Genomic DNA, 15720 nt, shown 5'->3' with positions numbered 1-15720 from the left:
TATTAGTGTAAAATCACTAAATACAGACCTATTTATAAACTTAACATTCAAATACAATAAGTACTATCCACTTGTGGAAAAGGATTTCACTCTGTGACGTTTCAGGGTGCTTTTTGAATTTCCATATGTTACAGCAGGAATGGTGAACCTGTGGCCTTCCAGTTTGATTATTATTTATTTCATATGTTTATATACCACTTAATACTAAATCTCTAAGTGGTTTACAAATATTTATTTATATTGTTTGGACTCCCAACTCCATCAGCGTCATTCACCATGGCCAGGTTGATGAGATTTGTAGTTCAATATAAAGGTTCTCTATCCCTGCCTTAAGAGCTGGGGGAATAGCTTTCTTTTCCTCCCATCATCTCCATAATCGGTGCCCACAATATAACTTTACTTGCAAATGAGAGGGAAGTTTAACCTCTTTTCTTTTCAGTTTAATTTTTTTGTACGTCATTCCCCCCACCCCTTCATTACTGGCAAGGCCACCTTTCCTCCTTTGTCACATGACCTCTCCGTTGCTACAGTAGAACTTGTTGAAATGGAAAAATATTATTCACAAAACCAGTGGCATATTTTTAGCAGTTGACATGCCACCAGGGCAGTTGGAAACATGGCAGAGGCAGCTTTGTGTGACTAACCAGCTCTTCTATGAAATGAAGGAGGGACTCTGGAGAGAGCTGACCTTTTCAATAAACCCAGCCGTACCAAAGCATGCAGCAGTATTCACCTGACTTTATGGGCTTTTCAAATCCATTTATCAAATCAAAGTAGCCCCCCTTTTTTTAAAAAAAACAACCCAGCAACTTGTGTGCCAACTTTTCTTTCTCTTTGCATGAGTTCAATACACTATTTTTGCTTGCATGTCTGGCATGGCTAGCTGGTGATAAGCACAGACACTTTCCACAGAAAGAAATGGTTCCATCACACTTGGTGTGCTAGTGTTAGACTTCAGCAGGCACCACAGTCCTGAGCTAATGAGATTATTTTCACAGAAAAGGATGATAAGGCATGAGATGTTGGCCAATAATTCTATTGGTTCTCAATCCCTAAATAAAACTGAATTCTTCTTTCCCATTACGGTTGCAAAGATTCTCAGTTGTATTTGAGAATGTGGCTGCACTGGTAGATTTTCATGCACTGTGCATCTAACAATAGTGCACATGGCTCATGCAGTTCACACTATTTGGAATAGTGTATGCACCACTTCTTAGCTTGTGAGATTCAATGTTCATACCACATTAAATCAAACAGGTATTATTGTAATGTCTATTTTCGATTTTGCAGACAAATGTCTTGCATTGTCTTCTTTTCCATTCTTTCAATTATGCCTCTTAAAAAATAAGTAAATCTATTTTTCTCCACGCCCTAACTGACTCTGTATCCCCAATTAGCAATAATCCCCAATTAGCACAGTACTGCCACTGTGCAAAGCACGGAAATTTGTCTGGGTTCTATAAACCAGCATTCTGAATTATACATGCATAAAGTTCATCTAGAGACTGGTTTAAGACCATAAGATGGGACAGTTTTTTAAAGATAAATAGGTCTTGACCTGGCCTGCATGGGAGGCTGCCTGTAAGTCACTTAGAAGCTTCTCTGAGTTTCCTTGAAAGAACAACAGAATACGGTATGTTCAAATATTCTGAGAATTTCAGCTCTTTTTTAAAAAAAAAATTAAAAAGCCCATTTCTAGTATCTGTGAACATAGGTTTGAAAGACAACACATTGAACACTGAGGTTGGAGGGTGCTAAGAGGGGTGGTAGGGCAGGATTTTTTAACCCTCTTCCCTTCAGCTGCAAATCACGTGACCAGCAGTTATTGCTACATGGCTCAGTTTGCCTTGCAGGCCTGTATTTGGCTGACTGACTGCCTAGATGAAACTTTCAAAGACCACAAAAATGTGTAAAAGGAGAATATTTTCTAGGTGGTGGGAGGGGGGGATTGAAAAGTGTGGTTAGAGTGGATTTCATCATTGTCCTCACTTGCATTAATCCTGGTAATGCTTCTGAGCATTGAAGCCCTAGAAGTTTACCTTGAAACCTGATCTACTAGAAGCTGCGGTAGAGTTGGGAATTTCTGTCCGTCCCCCCCACCCCAACATCAAATTCAGATTGAGTTTATGTAGAATTCGGTTAGTTATTTCTTATCCACTGTTAGTAAGGAGTTCCACATCTCTAAGAGAATCAGAGGTTTCAGTGATGGAGACCTGAGATCTCAGAGACCAATGACAACTCCTTGTCCTTTTATCTTAATGCTCTGGTGCTCTGCTTTTAGTATCAGCAATTTTCTCAATTCTTCGTAGGAATGGTGGACCCATCTATGGCTCAATGAGGGCTTTGCATCCTGGATTGAGTACCTCTGTGTGGACCATTGTTTTCCAGAATACGATATCTGGACACAATTTGTTTCTGCCGATTACACACGAGCTCAGGAGCTGGATGCCTTAGACAACAGTCACCCTATTGAAGTGAGTGCCAACTGCTGCAAACAGTGGAGTTTGCATATGCTTTGCTGCATGCTCTCTCATTGTTAGAAATTCTTCCTCTGATAACGGGCTGGGGTGCCGGAGGAAAGCAACCAAGAATGCTTTATCTTAGAGACTAAATGATTTAGTTACCTTAACACTGCTTCGTATATCTGTAACTGGAGATGCAAGTCAAATGTGGTCTCTTTTGATGACTTGTTGCCTTTCTCACCCCAGGTCAATGTGGGCCATCCATCTGAAGTAGATGAAATATTTGATGCAATCTCTTACAGCAAGGGTGCGTCAGTAATTAGAATGCTACATGACTACGTTGGGGATGAGGTAAATCTATAACTTTACTGCCACTGACAGCTAGGGTAACTGTGGATGTTCTGTGTTCTTTTATGTAGAAAGGGTTGTGGTGAGGAGCTTGGTGGATCAAGCAAAGGTCCATTTAGTCCAGCTTTCTGTTTCCAGCAGCTGCACAACCAGATACCTCTGGGAGTTGAGCAGCAAAACATGAAAGTGGTGGCCTTCTCCTTAGCTTTGTCTTTAGCATCTGACATTCAGATCCTATCTCTGTATATCTCTCTCCTTCCTTGGAGCTTTTTAAGCAGAGGTTGGATCTGTCATGGATGCTGTAGCTGAGATTCCTGCATTGCAGGGGGTTGGACTAGATGACCCTTGGGGTCCCTTCCAGCTCTACAATTCTATGATTCAATGTTGATTCCATTACTCTATGTGGCTAATTGTGACCCTTATTAATATTAAATATGCTCCATACATCTGGATGCAACCCAGGATCTTTATTTGCCTTAAGCTGAAATTCTTACTCTCAATCACTTTTCGGAAGATCTGGTTGGTTCCCAGAATTGGATTTGGGTCGGTTCCCAAAATTCTCTGGTGTGTAGAATCAACACGTGGGGCACAAGAGCAAGTCACAATTTTACATGTTATGTAAATAGGCACCCTGCATTCACCTGCTGTCCACGCCTCTTGTTTTTTATGGCGTAGTATGTATGATTTGAATTCTAAGTCAATGCCAGACTTCATGCTTTTCAATTTTGTCATTTTTAATCATTAAAATTATATTGAAACTGCCTTGTTAACACTGTTTTAATCTTCCTTAATTCAGTATTCCAAAAAGCTGCTCACATATGGCTGTTCTAAAATTAACCACTTTAAAATACATTTGTAAATGCATTTTGCAGTGAAAGAATAATTATTATAGTATGAAATGAAAAGCAGATAAAGTTTTTCAATACTGATTTTAATCAGACTATCCATTTAAGTGCCCAAGTGGACTTTGCAATTTCAAGGTTCCTTATTTTTCAACTAATGTTTAAAACGTTTTGAAATGTTTTTTGAATGCTTTTCAACTGGCTTTCAACCATTAATGCATCAGAATGGTTGCAAATAGCACAAAATATCTGTGAGCAGCAGAAAGGTTAAGTTAAAGTGGTTAGGAGTTGCCACAGGATTGGAAGGATCTAAAAATTGGTATTGGGGCTTAATAGTGTAGAGGCTCAAAGCCTATCTAAAAGTCGCATTATTTAGTTTCACATGTTCCAGCACTCTTAAATTAAGTAGTGAATTCCTGTTGCAGAAGCTTGTGACTCTGTTCCTCAGCAATAGGCCAGTTTTAAGGGACTGCCTGCTACTAGAAGAGTGCAAGGATGGTGCACAAATTTAATATGGGTTTGCCAAAAAAACCCTGTTAGCTCATGAAAAGGATAAATAGTTTGGTGGAAAACAACACGTTACATTCCAGTCCCATCCAGTGATAAGCTAATTTTGAAGTTGTTTAGATTAACGAAATAAAAATATTACATTCACAGGACTTCCGGAAAGGAATGCACCTCTACCTTACCAAGTTTCAACATAAGAATGCAGCTACAGGTAATTGGCTGTTGTGTTTGTACTCTCTCTTTCGTTGTCCCCTTGTCCCCAGAACATTACATTACACAGAGAAGTTGCACCCCCCCAGTGATAATTTTTTTCTGCCTGAAATGCAGGGAAGTTCACCAGCAAAGTGTTTCCTATCAAACTTTATCCGTATGAGTGTGTGATCCTTCTCACAATACTTTTCTCTGACCATCTGGAAATTTGCAGTAGCAATAGGCTAAATTTACTTTGGGGAAAACCCAGATCAGATTCTGAATTGGAAACGTGGCTTGTTTATTTCCTGACCCTGATCTTCTATTAATTCCTCTGCTAACCCCCCCCCCCAAATGATCATACATGAATTAAATGTCTGAAAATCAATAATAGACGATGGAATGGGAAAAAGCTCATTTTGCTTTTACTGCTCTTAATATATGTAATACAGTCGTATGGTTAGTTCTGTACAGAACAGAGAGCTGAAACTATACCTCTCTGCCAAGGGAGGGATTGCACCCTGTTGATGCTTTTTTGGGTTACTGTTCCAAGTATTCAGTAGTGTTTCTGACCATCAATCTGAAGAGCTGCTTTTGACTTGCTCAAGGACTTGACATTATTTAAAGGGAGCTTTGCCTGAACAGCAGAACCTCAAGCCATATCACAAATTGTCGTTTCATTGTCGCCTCCCATTTCAAAAGTAGATTCCCCTGGGGGATGGAGTCTTTTCCTTCTAACAAGGCAAACCCAAAACTCAATTGGGTGTTGCAAACAAGTTGTGTGGCTCTTTGCATTCCAGCTTCTCTTCAAGCAAAAGGATTTGTGGGGGGAGAGGAGGAAGTTCTGTCAGCAGTTATTTTCCATCAGAATGTAACTGGCAGGTGTATGGCAACTCAAAGCCAGTTCAGATGTTAGCTTTTTTCCCCTTTCTTTTTTTGCAACATTTCAGTAATTTCCCACTTCCTTGGGAAATATATTGGCTACAGAGAACTGAGGCACATAGCTACATTCTCTTGAAATAAGTGGAATTTAAGTACTTAACTAAGGGTTTAAATGTTGTCAGCTTGAACTTGCGCTTTCCCTAACAGATCTGAGTTGTTTCTTTTGTGCATTGACAAGTCATACCCGTACACTGCAGACTTTTTCCGATTTCTCAGGAACTTGCTAGAACACAAGCAGCCTAGCTGCTTGGACAGAATTGGGATTAGGGAAGCCAGAGTGGAACGATGGGAGTAGGCAGGGAAACAGAAATGAAGTCTGGGCACACAAACCGCCTCAGAATGTAAGCTCACAGAAGGGACAAAGAGAAACAAATGAGAAGCCCAAGTGAGATCAGGAAGAAGCATAATCAAAGAATTCCTGGCACAAGCTGTGAAGCAGCCTGGCAGCAGCCTATTTTCTTGCTGACAGACCAGCATCAATGAACACTGAACAGCCAAATAATTCCAGAATGTCACTGGCAGGCAGAAAGACAGGACTGAGAAGAGATTTCTGATGCACTTCAGAACCCATACGAGATGTTCTGGATTTTGTGGGACTCCTGGCAGTTTTTAAGACCCATAATTCATTGATCAGTGCAGGCTTAACTGGTCATAACTCTGCTGTCTGCAGATGCAGAAATATGCAAATGTATTTCAGTTTCAGTTGGCCTATGGAAATTAACTGCTGCTTTGCTGTTTTATTTTCAGTGTTACATTTGCTTTTTAATTTAGATTTTATATTGTTTTAATTGTTGTGAACCTCTATAAGTAACTTCAGTGTGTAGTGATACATTTTAAATAAAAAAACCAAAGCAATAGCCAGATCCATCCTAGTACAGATGTGTATTCATTTCTAAAAGAAATTTAAAACAAAACCATTAGTTCCTAATTAATCTCTTGAGAGAAATGAATGAAAAGTACAAAACTGAATGGGAGAAGCAAAATCCTTTAATTCCCCAGAGGCCTTTATGCTGGGATGCTCTTCCTCTGATTGATCAGGCAGGGTCATGTGTCAATGCTATCTTGCGGGGAGGAGGCATCCCATAGTTTCCAGACCATCCCTGCCTTCAGCACTGAACAAATTCAGTGAGTGGAACACATGTGGGGTGTTGGTTTTTTTTACCTGCTTCCTTTTCCTTGCTTGGATTGAATTTTCTTGGTTTTTTTCTGCAATTTAACTGGTCCCTCCCCCCAGATTACTTCTTCCTTGGACTGTTTCAGGGTGCGTTGATTACTTCCCTCTTTTCAACCCCTTCTTGGATTTCACCTCCCTCTTGCCCACCCCCCTTTAAAGGAAGGGAAACAGGGCAGTGCAATCCATTCCCCTTGGGCAGCTTCTAACTGGGAGAATTCAGAAGCCAATGAATCTCCAGCCTGCAGGCAATTCTCCTAATAGTTGCTCAGCACACTGCATGGACTGTGCGCCTTTTTATAGGTCCAATCCATAGCCTTTGTTTTCACCACGTGCAAAGTACTGACTTCATCAGGACTACAAGAGAGAGCCACTGGATTTGAGCCAGCCTATTTTTCCTGGCTCTGGAGCAGCCAGAAACCATGTGGAGAAGACCCTGAGATCAGCATGCACATGGCATTACATTGCTTAGCAAAGGATATATCAAGGGAATATTCTGTAGGAGGCCAGGGATGAGGTAATCTTGGAGTCTTTTAAAAGTGGCAAGACATAAAAACTGTCCAGTCTGAAGCATAAAGCACTGGGAAGCTTAGAGAATGGCACCCCATAATAGCTTTTGGGAACCCTTTCTGCAATCTTTGTAAAGCACCTGCAGTTTTCATGATATTTGGGTTTCATTTAAGAAATGGAGGCACCAGAAAACAGGCTGGATCAGCATTGCAATCAGTGTAGAACCATAACAAAGAAGAAATGAATAAAACAAATGAAATAAGACAATCGTTGTTAGCATCCGTCTGTCTCAGAAGACAATGGAGGAGCGAGCCTATTGGGGTGAAGTCAAAGTGTTGAGATAATAATGAGTGGAAAGCAAAACATTTTTTCTAAGTGCACATCCCTAGAAAACATGGGCCTAGTAATTTGGGGTGCTGTCATAGCTTAAAACTGTGATACCAAAGACATTTGCATTGCCGTAATGATAACTTTTATTTCTGGGGTATTCTCACTGGCTCCAAGTAGGAGGTTTGAAAGTGGCAGCAGCATTGAGTTGAGAGGGTCCTGATGCTGCAGCTGTGTGTAGATTGGTGGTTAGGAAGATTGGACAAGGGAAGCAAATCCCCCCGTAGGGTTTCATTCCCTTTCCCCCCATTGGTTTCATGGGAGTAATGGCTGCTTGCCTTGTCAAAAGAATTTGTTGGAGCTGTGAACAAATTGTTTGGAAATTACTCTTTGCATTAAAATTATTTTAAAATTATTAACAGCAGTAGAATTGTAGAGAATTGTGTGTTGGTATTAATGAAACTGCAGCTGCTTACTAGCTGGGGGAGCATTTTCATGTGAGTTTTTTTCCCCTTCCACAGAGGATCTTTGGGAAAGCCTGGAACAATCGAGTGGTAAACCTATTGCTGCTGTGATGAATACATGGACCAAGCAAATGGGGTTTCCACTTGTTTATGTGGAGGCAGAACAGGTAGGTATATTACTTTCTTACTTTTATAGTGGCTCAGTTGAGACAACATGCAAAATGATTGCGCTTTCAAACATAGACACAAATCCCAGTTTGTTTTCCATGTGCTCATCACTCCCATTTCTGTATTGGAAAGGGCCCTCTGGAACAGCAGCTGTAACTTCTGGCTTGTCAGTTCAAATATTATACCAAACCTTAGTTAGCTTGAATAGTATTTTGTGTACACACTAGAAACTCCAGTTTTCTAACTTGATCACAAACCGTAGTGTGTTATTGCAGACATCATGCCATTCCGTACTTACGCTTCCTGAACCATGGTTGAGCTTGATGCCTGAATTACGCATTTTCTGTCAAACACAACACGTGCATTCACACGTCACCAGCATCTAAGTTGAATAAATGAGTCAAAATTTCAAAAACATTGAATTTACATCTTCTTACTGTGATATTGAAGGCTTCATAAAATTTGTGATATTTTAGAGATGGCAAAGGCAGAAAATGTATTCCTAATTGGAATGGTTGACTAAACTGGATAGATTATGCAAATAAAGCAGATTTGCAAGCAGATTTTCCTAGCATCACTTGTGGGAGCAACTGAATTGATTAGTTAGTGTAGACATTGGTGATAATACTGATGGTTATATACTCTGCACTTAAAAATCCAATGATGGGTAAATTGTGCAAATCAAGCTAATACTGTATATTTTTGTGTTCTATTTCTGGAACAAATGAGGAATGAAGATGCAGGGTACTGAAGCCTCACACCTGAATTCAGCTACTCCTTCTCTTGCTTAAGCATTGCTCACATGAACTTTCAGTAGTTACCATCATAGCCAGAAAGTCTTAAATTCCTAACACTGAATGCTGCATCAAAACTACTGATACAATTTGGTGCATCTGTTTACATGGATTCATGGATTACCAAAAACCTCAACTCTAGAGTCCCTTGCTGATTACAAAGTTGGCAAATTCCTTCTGAGATGTTCTTTATTTTTTATTTATTAAAATGCTTGCATGCCGTAATTTCATTTAAAAATAGCAAAGCGATTTGCAACGATTTGCAATAAAAAACACATAAAAATTAAGCCATTTTCTTCTTTCTTAGATCTAATTTATTTGTAACTTAAAATAAAAAAATTTTTTAAAGAAAGATTAAAATAGATCACCAGCTAATTATTAAAGAATTTTTTCTTTAATTGTCCACATAAGCCTGGTGGCAAAGAAAAGTTTTCAGCAAACTTTTCAGCAAATAAAGAATACATCTGCTGATTGAGAACATTCCACAGGGCTGGGCCAATGATACCAAATGTCAGTTTTGTCCTGATATCAAATGAGCCTCACCAATTTATTAAACAACCAGTAATGCTCCTACAGATTATTTTAGTCATTGAAACATTTCTATCCTGCTTGTCAGTCCTAGGATGTCTATAAATAAAACATGAAAACAATTTAAATAACACAAAATCTAGAATGAGGTTGAGGGGGAGCCAGATGAGAAATATTTTTGCTGCTCTCTAGAAAGCAGTTATAATAAGGGAGCCTAGGCAGTACAGCTTTGAAATGGTTTGTTGCTTAATTTGGACTTGCCATTGAAGTCCATTTGTAAGCTGTACACAAATTCTGTTTCTCCATTTGTGGACAATTCTCCAAATTCTGAAGTCCATTTGGAAGAATGTCCCTAATTCTGTTTCTCCTGTGCCCCACCCCACCCCTGCATCTGATTCCTCTGAGGAAGAATAGCAGGTGCTAAAGGTGTGAGATGAATGAGTTGCTTTCCTAGAATGCCCTTGCTCCTCCAGTGCTTTGTGCAGCGGACTGTTTTTAACAGTGCATTGCTGTGATAACTTTCAAAATCTTAGATAAGAATTTTTTTGCCGGTGTTTGGGGTCTTCCCCACCAAAAATAACAAGCTTGTAAATGCAGGAAGGAAACTATTCTAAATTGTTACTTGGAGCTGCAACTAAAAACAGAATGGATGAAGCAGTAGAGTAGAGGGCAGGATTTATGGGAGAGGGTTGAGAAAACAGGACTCGGGTGTGGGAAGAAGATGGGAAATGTAAATGGTGTAGCAAGCCTCAATTTTCTAAACACTAGAAGAACGCGGGTGGCGCAGTGGGTTAAACCACAGAGCCTAGGACTTGCCGATCAGAAGGTCGGCGCTTCGAATCCCCACAACGGGGTGAGCTCCTGTTGCTCTGTCCCTGCTCCTGCCAACCTAGCAGTTCAAAAGCACATCAAAAGTGCAAGTAGATAAATAGGTACCACTCCGGCGGGAAGGTAAATGGCGTTTCCGTGCACTGCTCTGGTTCGCCAGAAGCGGCTTAGTCACACTGGCCACATGACCCAGAAGCTGTACGTCGGCTCCCTCGGCCAATAAAGTGAGATGAGTGTGCAACCCCAGTCGACCACGACTGGACCTAATGGTCAGGGGTCCCTTTACCTTTACTAGAAGAATATCCATATTCGTTTGTAATTAATGTGACATTATACAACATTTTCCAAAGTACAAGTACTTATGTATTCATTAGACGTAACTCTCTAAAGGGAGCCAGTTTAAGTCCCATGTTGCAAATGCTATTTTGGGGGCAGAAAAAGTGCCTCATAAGGCTCTCCAGTGATTTCATTGCTGGGCTGAGATTTGCAGCAGGAACTTCCTGTGTCATGACTCATGCTCTTAAGGACTGAGACCTAAGCACTATTCCAAGTTTTGGTATGACTTTCCTCTAAAACAATTGTAATTTAACATAAAGTCATAGAGTCATATAGTACAACAATATGATAAATTATCAATTGTGGCAAATTTGCTTCATTTGAAAAGAAGGGTGCTATAAGGCACTTAAGTTATTGGTTTGGGAGCACCGCCCCCTAATCCCAGATGAGAAGTGGTTTTGGTTACTCAGCAGGGTGCTCAGATGTGTTTTCTTCCATATCCATCTTTCAGGTCGTTGCCTTCATTTGTAAGCCACAACACTCACTCCTCAAATAATCATTGGGATGGTTGTGGTTAAGCATAGAAACTTCAGTTTTTGTGGTGAAAACCATTCAGCCATAAAAGTCTATATTTTGGTCCTCTATATCCCTGAAGTCTTATTAGCAGCATTGCATGAGAGGCTTTGAATAGTTATTTAACTGGAGACCCTCATCCAAACACATTTGATTATGTCCTCTTATGTTCAAGGCCTGAGGCCTGATGTAGAATTTAAGTTTGTTAAACTGAACCATGGATCAGCTTGAGCCAGGGCCACATTTTGCCAGGCAACCAGACTACCTAATCTGTCTTGCTAGAATCTCATTTGTCCTACTTAACCTGTAGCCACTGATAACCCAGTCCTGGTTATGCTATATTATATGTGATACAATACAGTGTCATAAGAAAACATGGCAGCTGTGACTGGGGCACCAGAGATCATTGGGACCAACAGAAAAAAGGTATGTGGGAATGCGAGGGCAACAACAGAGGGGGGTGAGAATTGGGAAAGAAGTAGCAGCTCAGCATGTTGGACATTTGACCAGCCTAATGTGGCCTGTGAATTCAAGGAATGAGGCCTTCATAGCTGGATGGGTTCTGGGCATATGATCTTATTTGAAACCTTTGAATACTATTCTTGCCTCTTGTTCTCTACTCCAGCGAGAAGATGAAAAAGTGTTGAAGCTAGTCCAGAAGAAATTCTGTGCCAGCGGACCATATAGTGGTAAGGCGATGGCTAATAGCAGGAGCCAAGCAGCGCACCATATTGTACGTGACACCAACCATTCTGGGAAACAGCACTTGCACTGTCAGTTTCTGCAGGCAGGTGTCCTTTTTAGGATTTAGATGTTTGAAATAACTTGATCTTTTTTATATATATAAAAATGAACTACTAAGCCTGAAGTTCTAGTTTTTCATTATTTTCCTTCTTACAGTCTGCATGTTTTAACTAGGAAGATTGTAATCTGCCTTTAAATTTTCTTTACAATGTGTACTCGGTGCCTATGTGTATCCAGAACATTTCTGGAAGGCAGTAGAAATGGATTTACACAGTGTTTCCCCCTCCTCCTGCACATGGAACTCTAGTGGAGAATGGATTCAATATTGCAGATACTGCACTCAGCTGCTCCGTTGCCACACATATTTGACAAATCACATATTTAGCCTTTGTTCGGCATGTAGTTGGTAGATATCTGAGTGCTTATTTATCACAGTTAGAAAGGACAAAAAAAAAAAAAGCTTTTAGCATTATCTGTGCCGGACGGCAGAGTCATCAGTGCACGTAATCAAGATACAGCTCCACTTCAGGAAGGAGCCTTTAGTGCAGGAGTAGCTAACCAGTGGACTTCCATATTTTGCTGTACTAAAACTCATTATCCCTGACCATTGGCCATGCTGCTAGGACTGATTTGAACTGGAGTCCAGTATGTGGCGGGCCATGGGTTAGCCACCCCTTCTTCAAATAGCACCGGATTACTGATGCAAGCAGTAATACCATGTGTTCCAGGAGAAAGCACATAACAAAAAGGCAAACAAGCCACTGGCTCCTCCTACGTGAGGATGCAGAGATTACTTTCCTGGTGGCAAATATAACAGTCAGACGCTGGGTTTGAAAGAGACCTGAAGGAACTTAGAGGATATTCTGTTGCTAATTGTGGTACTCCCTTTCAAGAAGAGAAGTAAGAGAACCCACCTTATCTTACAGACAATCCGGTGAAGGAGGCATGACTATATACTCTTAAACTAAGCTATCTTCACTGTTCCAGAATGTCATACCTCTCACTAGTTCAAAACATTCATTGACTTTCAAGATTATATTTGCTAACAGTCAGCTTTTAGCCTTATATCTGCAGCTATCTATAACTGCTTCTATTTCTATTTACCTTTTTATTGTGGAGTGTAATTATGTCCCTGTTCAACCTTTCTTTTTCTAAGCTGAGCAGATTAAGCTCTCATATTTGTTCCTAGCAATGTATTTCCTTCCTATGACCATTCTATTTGCTGCTCTTGAAAATACAGTATTTCTTTCATATTCATTACCAGACTGAACGTAAGAGTTCATCTAAGCATTCATGAGCAGAATTGAATAGTTTTGTAGAGTTTATGCAGGAGCATATATTTTCTAAGCTCTTTGTGCAGTTTTCATTGCTTGAAAACCATGGTGGTTGAATAGCTTTATGAATATTTTTCAAAGGAAAGTAATGAAGATTTGGAATGTTTCATACTTTTCCCAATCCCAGGAGTAGCTTGCTAAATGAACTCAGTGGGATAGCACTGAACTTTCCGTGCTTCTGCTTAAGCAGCTGTTTGCTCAGGTTGACAGAAGCAAGAGCAGCCCTGAGAAATTTTCACACATTCTCACACAAACATATAACCATACTGTGTTTCCTCCTCACATTTGTCTCCCTTCTGTGGAGTTACTTTTAATAGCTAAACATTAGAACCATCTGGGATGTGTGAAAGGATAACCATTCAGTTGTAGCATTGATGTATTGGCACCAGAGCACCCTTTCTTTCCAAGCTGGCTTGCTTAAAAGGGTGCAGGCCTCACTTGAACTGGTACCACACGGTTCTGACTTTTAGCAGGTGTTGCACTGCCTAACCCAAGCCCAATATGGCTAAATGTGTGTGTTTAAAGGAGTAATTCTTCATATAAATAGTTCGTGCCTAGCTTTTAATGACACCTCCACCTTCAAAGTGACTGGAAAAAGACAGTCCTTGCCAGCAGTCTTATAACTCAAAAGACATAACACTATAAAGGAAAAGGATGAGGAGGAAAGAGGGAAATGAGTAAACTTTGACACCAGTTCCTAGTTTCATAGCAGTACTTGTAATGACCCACCGGAATGGGAACAGCTCAGGGAGTGGAGGAGCCAAATGGAGTTGCTGTCCCAGCAGAGCTAACAGAGTGGCCATTTCCCACCTCTCTCTGCTGCAGCCTGATGAAATGGCTGCTACCAAGTGACAGATGAGGAAGGGAGCCAGCATGTCAGCAGAGCCCATGGAATGGTCCCTCATATCTCTCCCTCGGTTACAGTCTGCAGGAAGTCAATCGATCATTTCATTTGAACTGGAGTGCTGAACTTGAGAACTACTGTTCTGAAATATAAGTCGTAGATCTCCAAAGTGCTCTTCAGATTATTATTATTTATTTTTTAAAAAGGAACTTAGATATTTTCCCTTTGCAGAATCATTGCATTGATACTATACAAATGTGCTGACTTGGAGCAGCTGTGAGTTTAATGCTATAAAAGGGGTGTTTCCGTGGGGCCGGGCAGTTTGCCATACCATGCCTTGTTCTGTCAGGCATTCTTCTCTTTTTTCATATAGGGGATGGTAACCCTCTGTGGATGATACCCATCAGCATCTGTACAAGTGAAGACCCAACCCATGCCAAAATGCAAGTGTTGATGGACAAGCCCGAGTTGACGTTGGTTTTGAAAGACGTGAAGCCAGAGCAGTGGGTGAAGGTGAGCAGAAAGGGGAGACAGTCTTCTGAATTAACCTGGCAGATTGTCGAAACATGGTCAGCACCTTGATTGGCCAGCACAGTGCTCTAAGATGCATCTTCTTGCAGCATATTATGGTCTTGTTACCTTAAAGTTGTGCTGCCTCACAACCCAAACACCAGGACTATGGAAGTGTCCTGAGTCCTTCTGGCTGATAAAGTTATAGTAGCTGCTGTTGTCTGAAAAAGTAGCTATAAATCAGAGATACTATATGAACTAATTTTTAATTGTGGATTTCAGAAGAGAAGAGGTGCTTGCTTATTTAATTATTTGAATGATTTTAAGGCCATTCTATCTAGGTTGCTTACAAACATATAACACATATCACAGTTCCATTAAAATATAAGAGGGCAAAGTTAATATATTATAATATCAAAAATGCCAGCTAGCAGTAACAGTTAAAACATCATTTAGCCCAGCATAAGCAAAATCATTAAAAAATAATATTCTAATAATCAGCTGTGAAACCAATATTCCAAAAAACTAGCAGGAATCATACCAAAATAATTTTAAAATCCAGTTTTACTTACTTCATAAAATGTAATATGTTGGTTGAGAGAGGTTTTTTTGCGGTCAATTTTTTTTCTTTTGCAAAGAGGATTACCAAAAAAAGTTGAAACAAGTATGTCTTCAAAATCTTTTTGGTGGCAGGCACGTTACTTGGATGGAGTTCCAGAAGTAGGAGTCCATAATCTTCACTTAAGTTAGATGTTGCGAACTTAGGATATATCCATGAACGTGCAAGTTGCTTTGGTTTATAATTTTGGATTGTTGAGCTGTTCCTTCTCTAAGATGTCAGAGGCTGGGAAAGGATTGTTGAGACTTGGTGAATGTTGGCACAGTTAATATACATATGCAGATAGGACAAGGACAGTGGTAATGGAATTGCTGAATGAATGTCACTTGCTATCAAGGCTGATTATTTCTGGCTTTGAAGCTTGCCATTCCAGTCCCTTTGTTTCCAGGTGATTCTCCCACATCCTGGAGGGCAGTAAACTAAGCATCCTCCAACAGCACCAAGTATGATTATGTGTACATACTATTCAGCATGGGCACAAGACACAGACTTTCTAATCCCCTCTTACCTTGTAGCAATACAGAAATAATGATCTCTCACACCAGAGGTTTTCAAACTTTTTGAATCCATGGCTCCCTTGACCAACTACATCCTTTCTTCGGCACCTCTGTGGGGCTCAGGAGCCCAGTTATGTCACCCCTTGCTTGCAGAGCTGGCAGCCTCTCACCCTTTTTCAAACACCTTCTCTTGTGGAGTGTTCCATCAGCCCTCTCTTCTTGGGAGTCCTCCAGGCAGCCACT

At 40.4% G+C, this 15720-nt stretch overlaps 1 protein-coding gene across 3 annotated transcripts in view; it reads left to right on the top strand.

The window, feature by feature from the left end:
* NPEPPS (aminopeptidase puromycin sensitive) overlaps positions 1 to 15720 on the top strand; it is a 75131-nt gene that overhangs the window by 46555 nt on the left and 12856 nt on the right. For all 3 annotated transcript variants that reach the window (XM_053361121.1, XM_053361123.1, XM_053361122.1), the window contains exons 10-15: positions 2310 to 2474; positions 2709 to 2813; positions 4310 to 4370; positions 7820 to 7929; positions 11555 to 11618; positions 14225 to 14364. In XM_053361121.1, the coding sequence (XP_053217096.1) occupies positions 2310 to 2474; positions 2709 to 2813; positions 4310 to 4370; positions 7820 to 7929; positions 11555 to 11618; positions 14225 to 14364 (645 nt within the window). The remainder of the gene's footprint in view (positions 1 to 2309; positions 2475 to 2708; positions 2814 to 4309; positions 4371 to 7819; positions 7930 to 11554; positions 11619 to 14224; positions 14365 to 15720) is intronic.

Source organism: Podarcis raffonei, chromosome 13 (genome assembly GCF_027172205.1).
Source record: "Podarcis raffonei isolate rPodRaf1 chromosome 13, rPodRaf1.pri, whole genome shotgun sequence".
In the NCBI taxonomy this organism is placed as follows: domain Eukaryota; kingdom Metazoa; phylum Chordata; class Lepidosauria; order Squamata; family Lacertidae; genus Podarcis; species Podarcis raffonei.
Note: the sequence above shows the minus strand (reverse complement) of the source record. Positions and strands in the feature narration are given on the sequence as shown.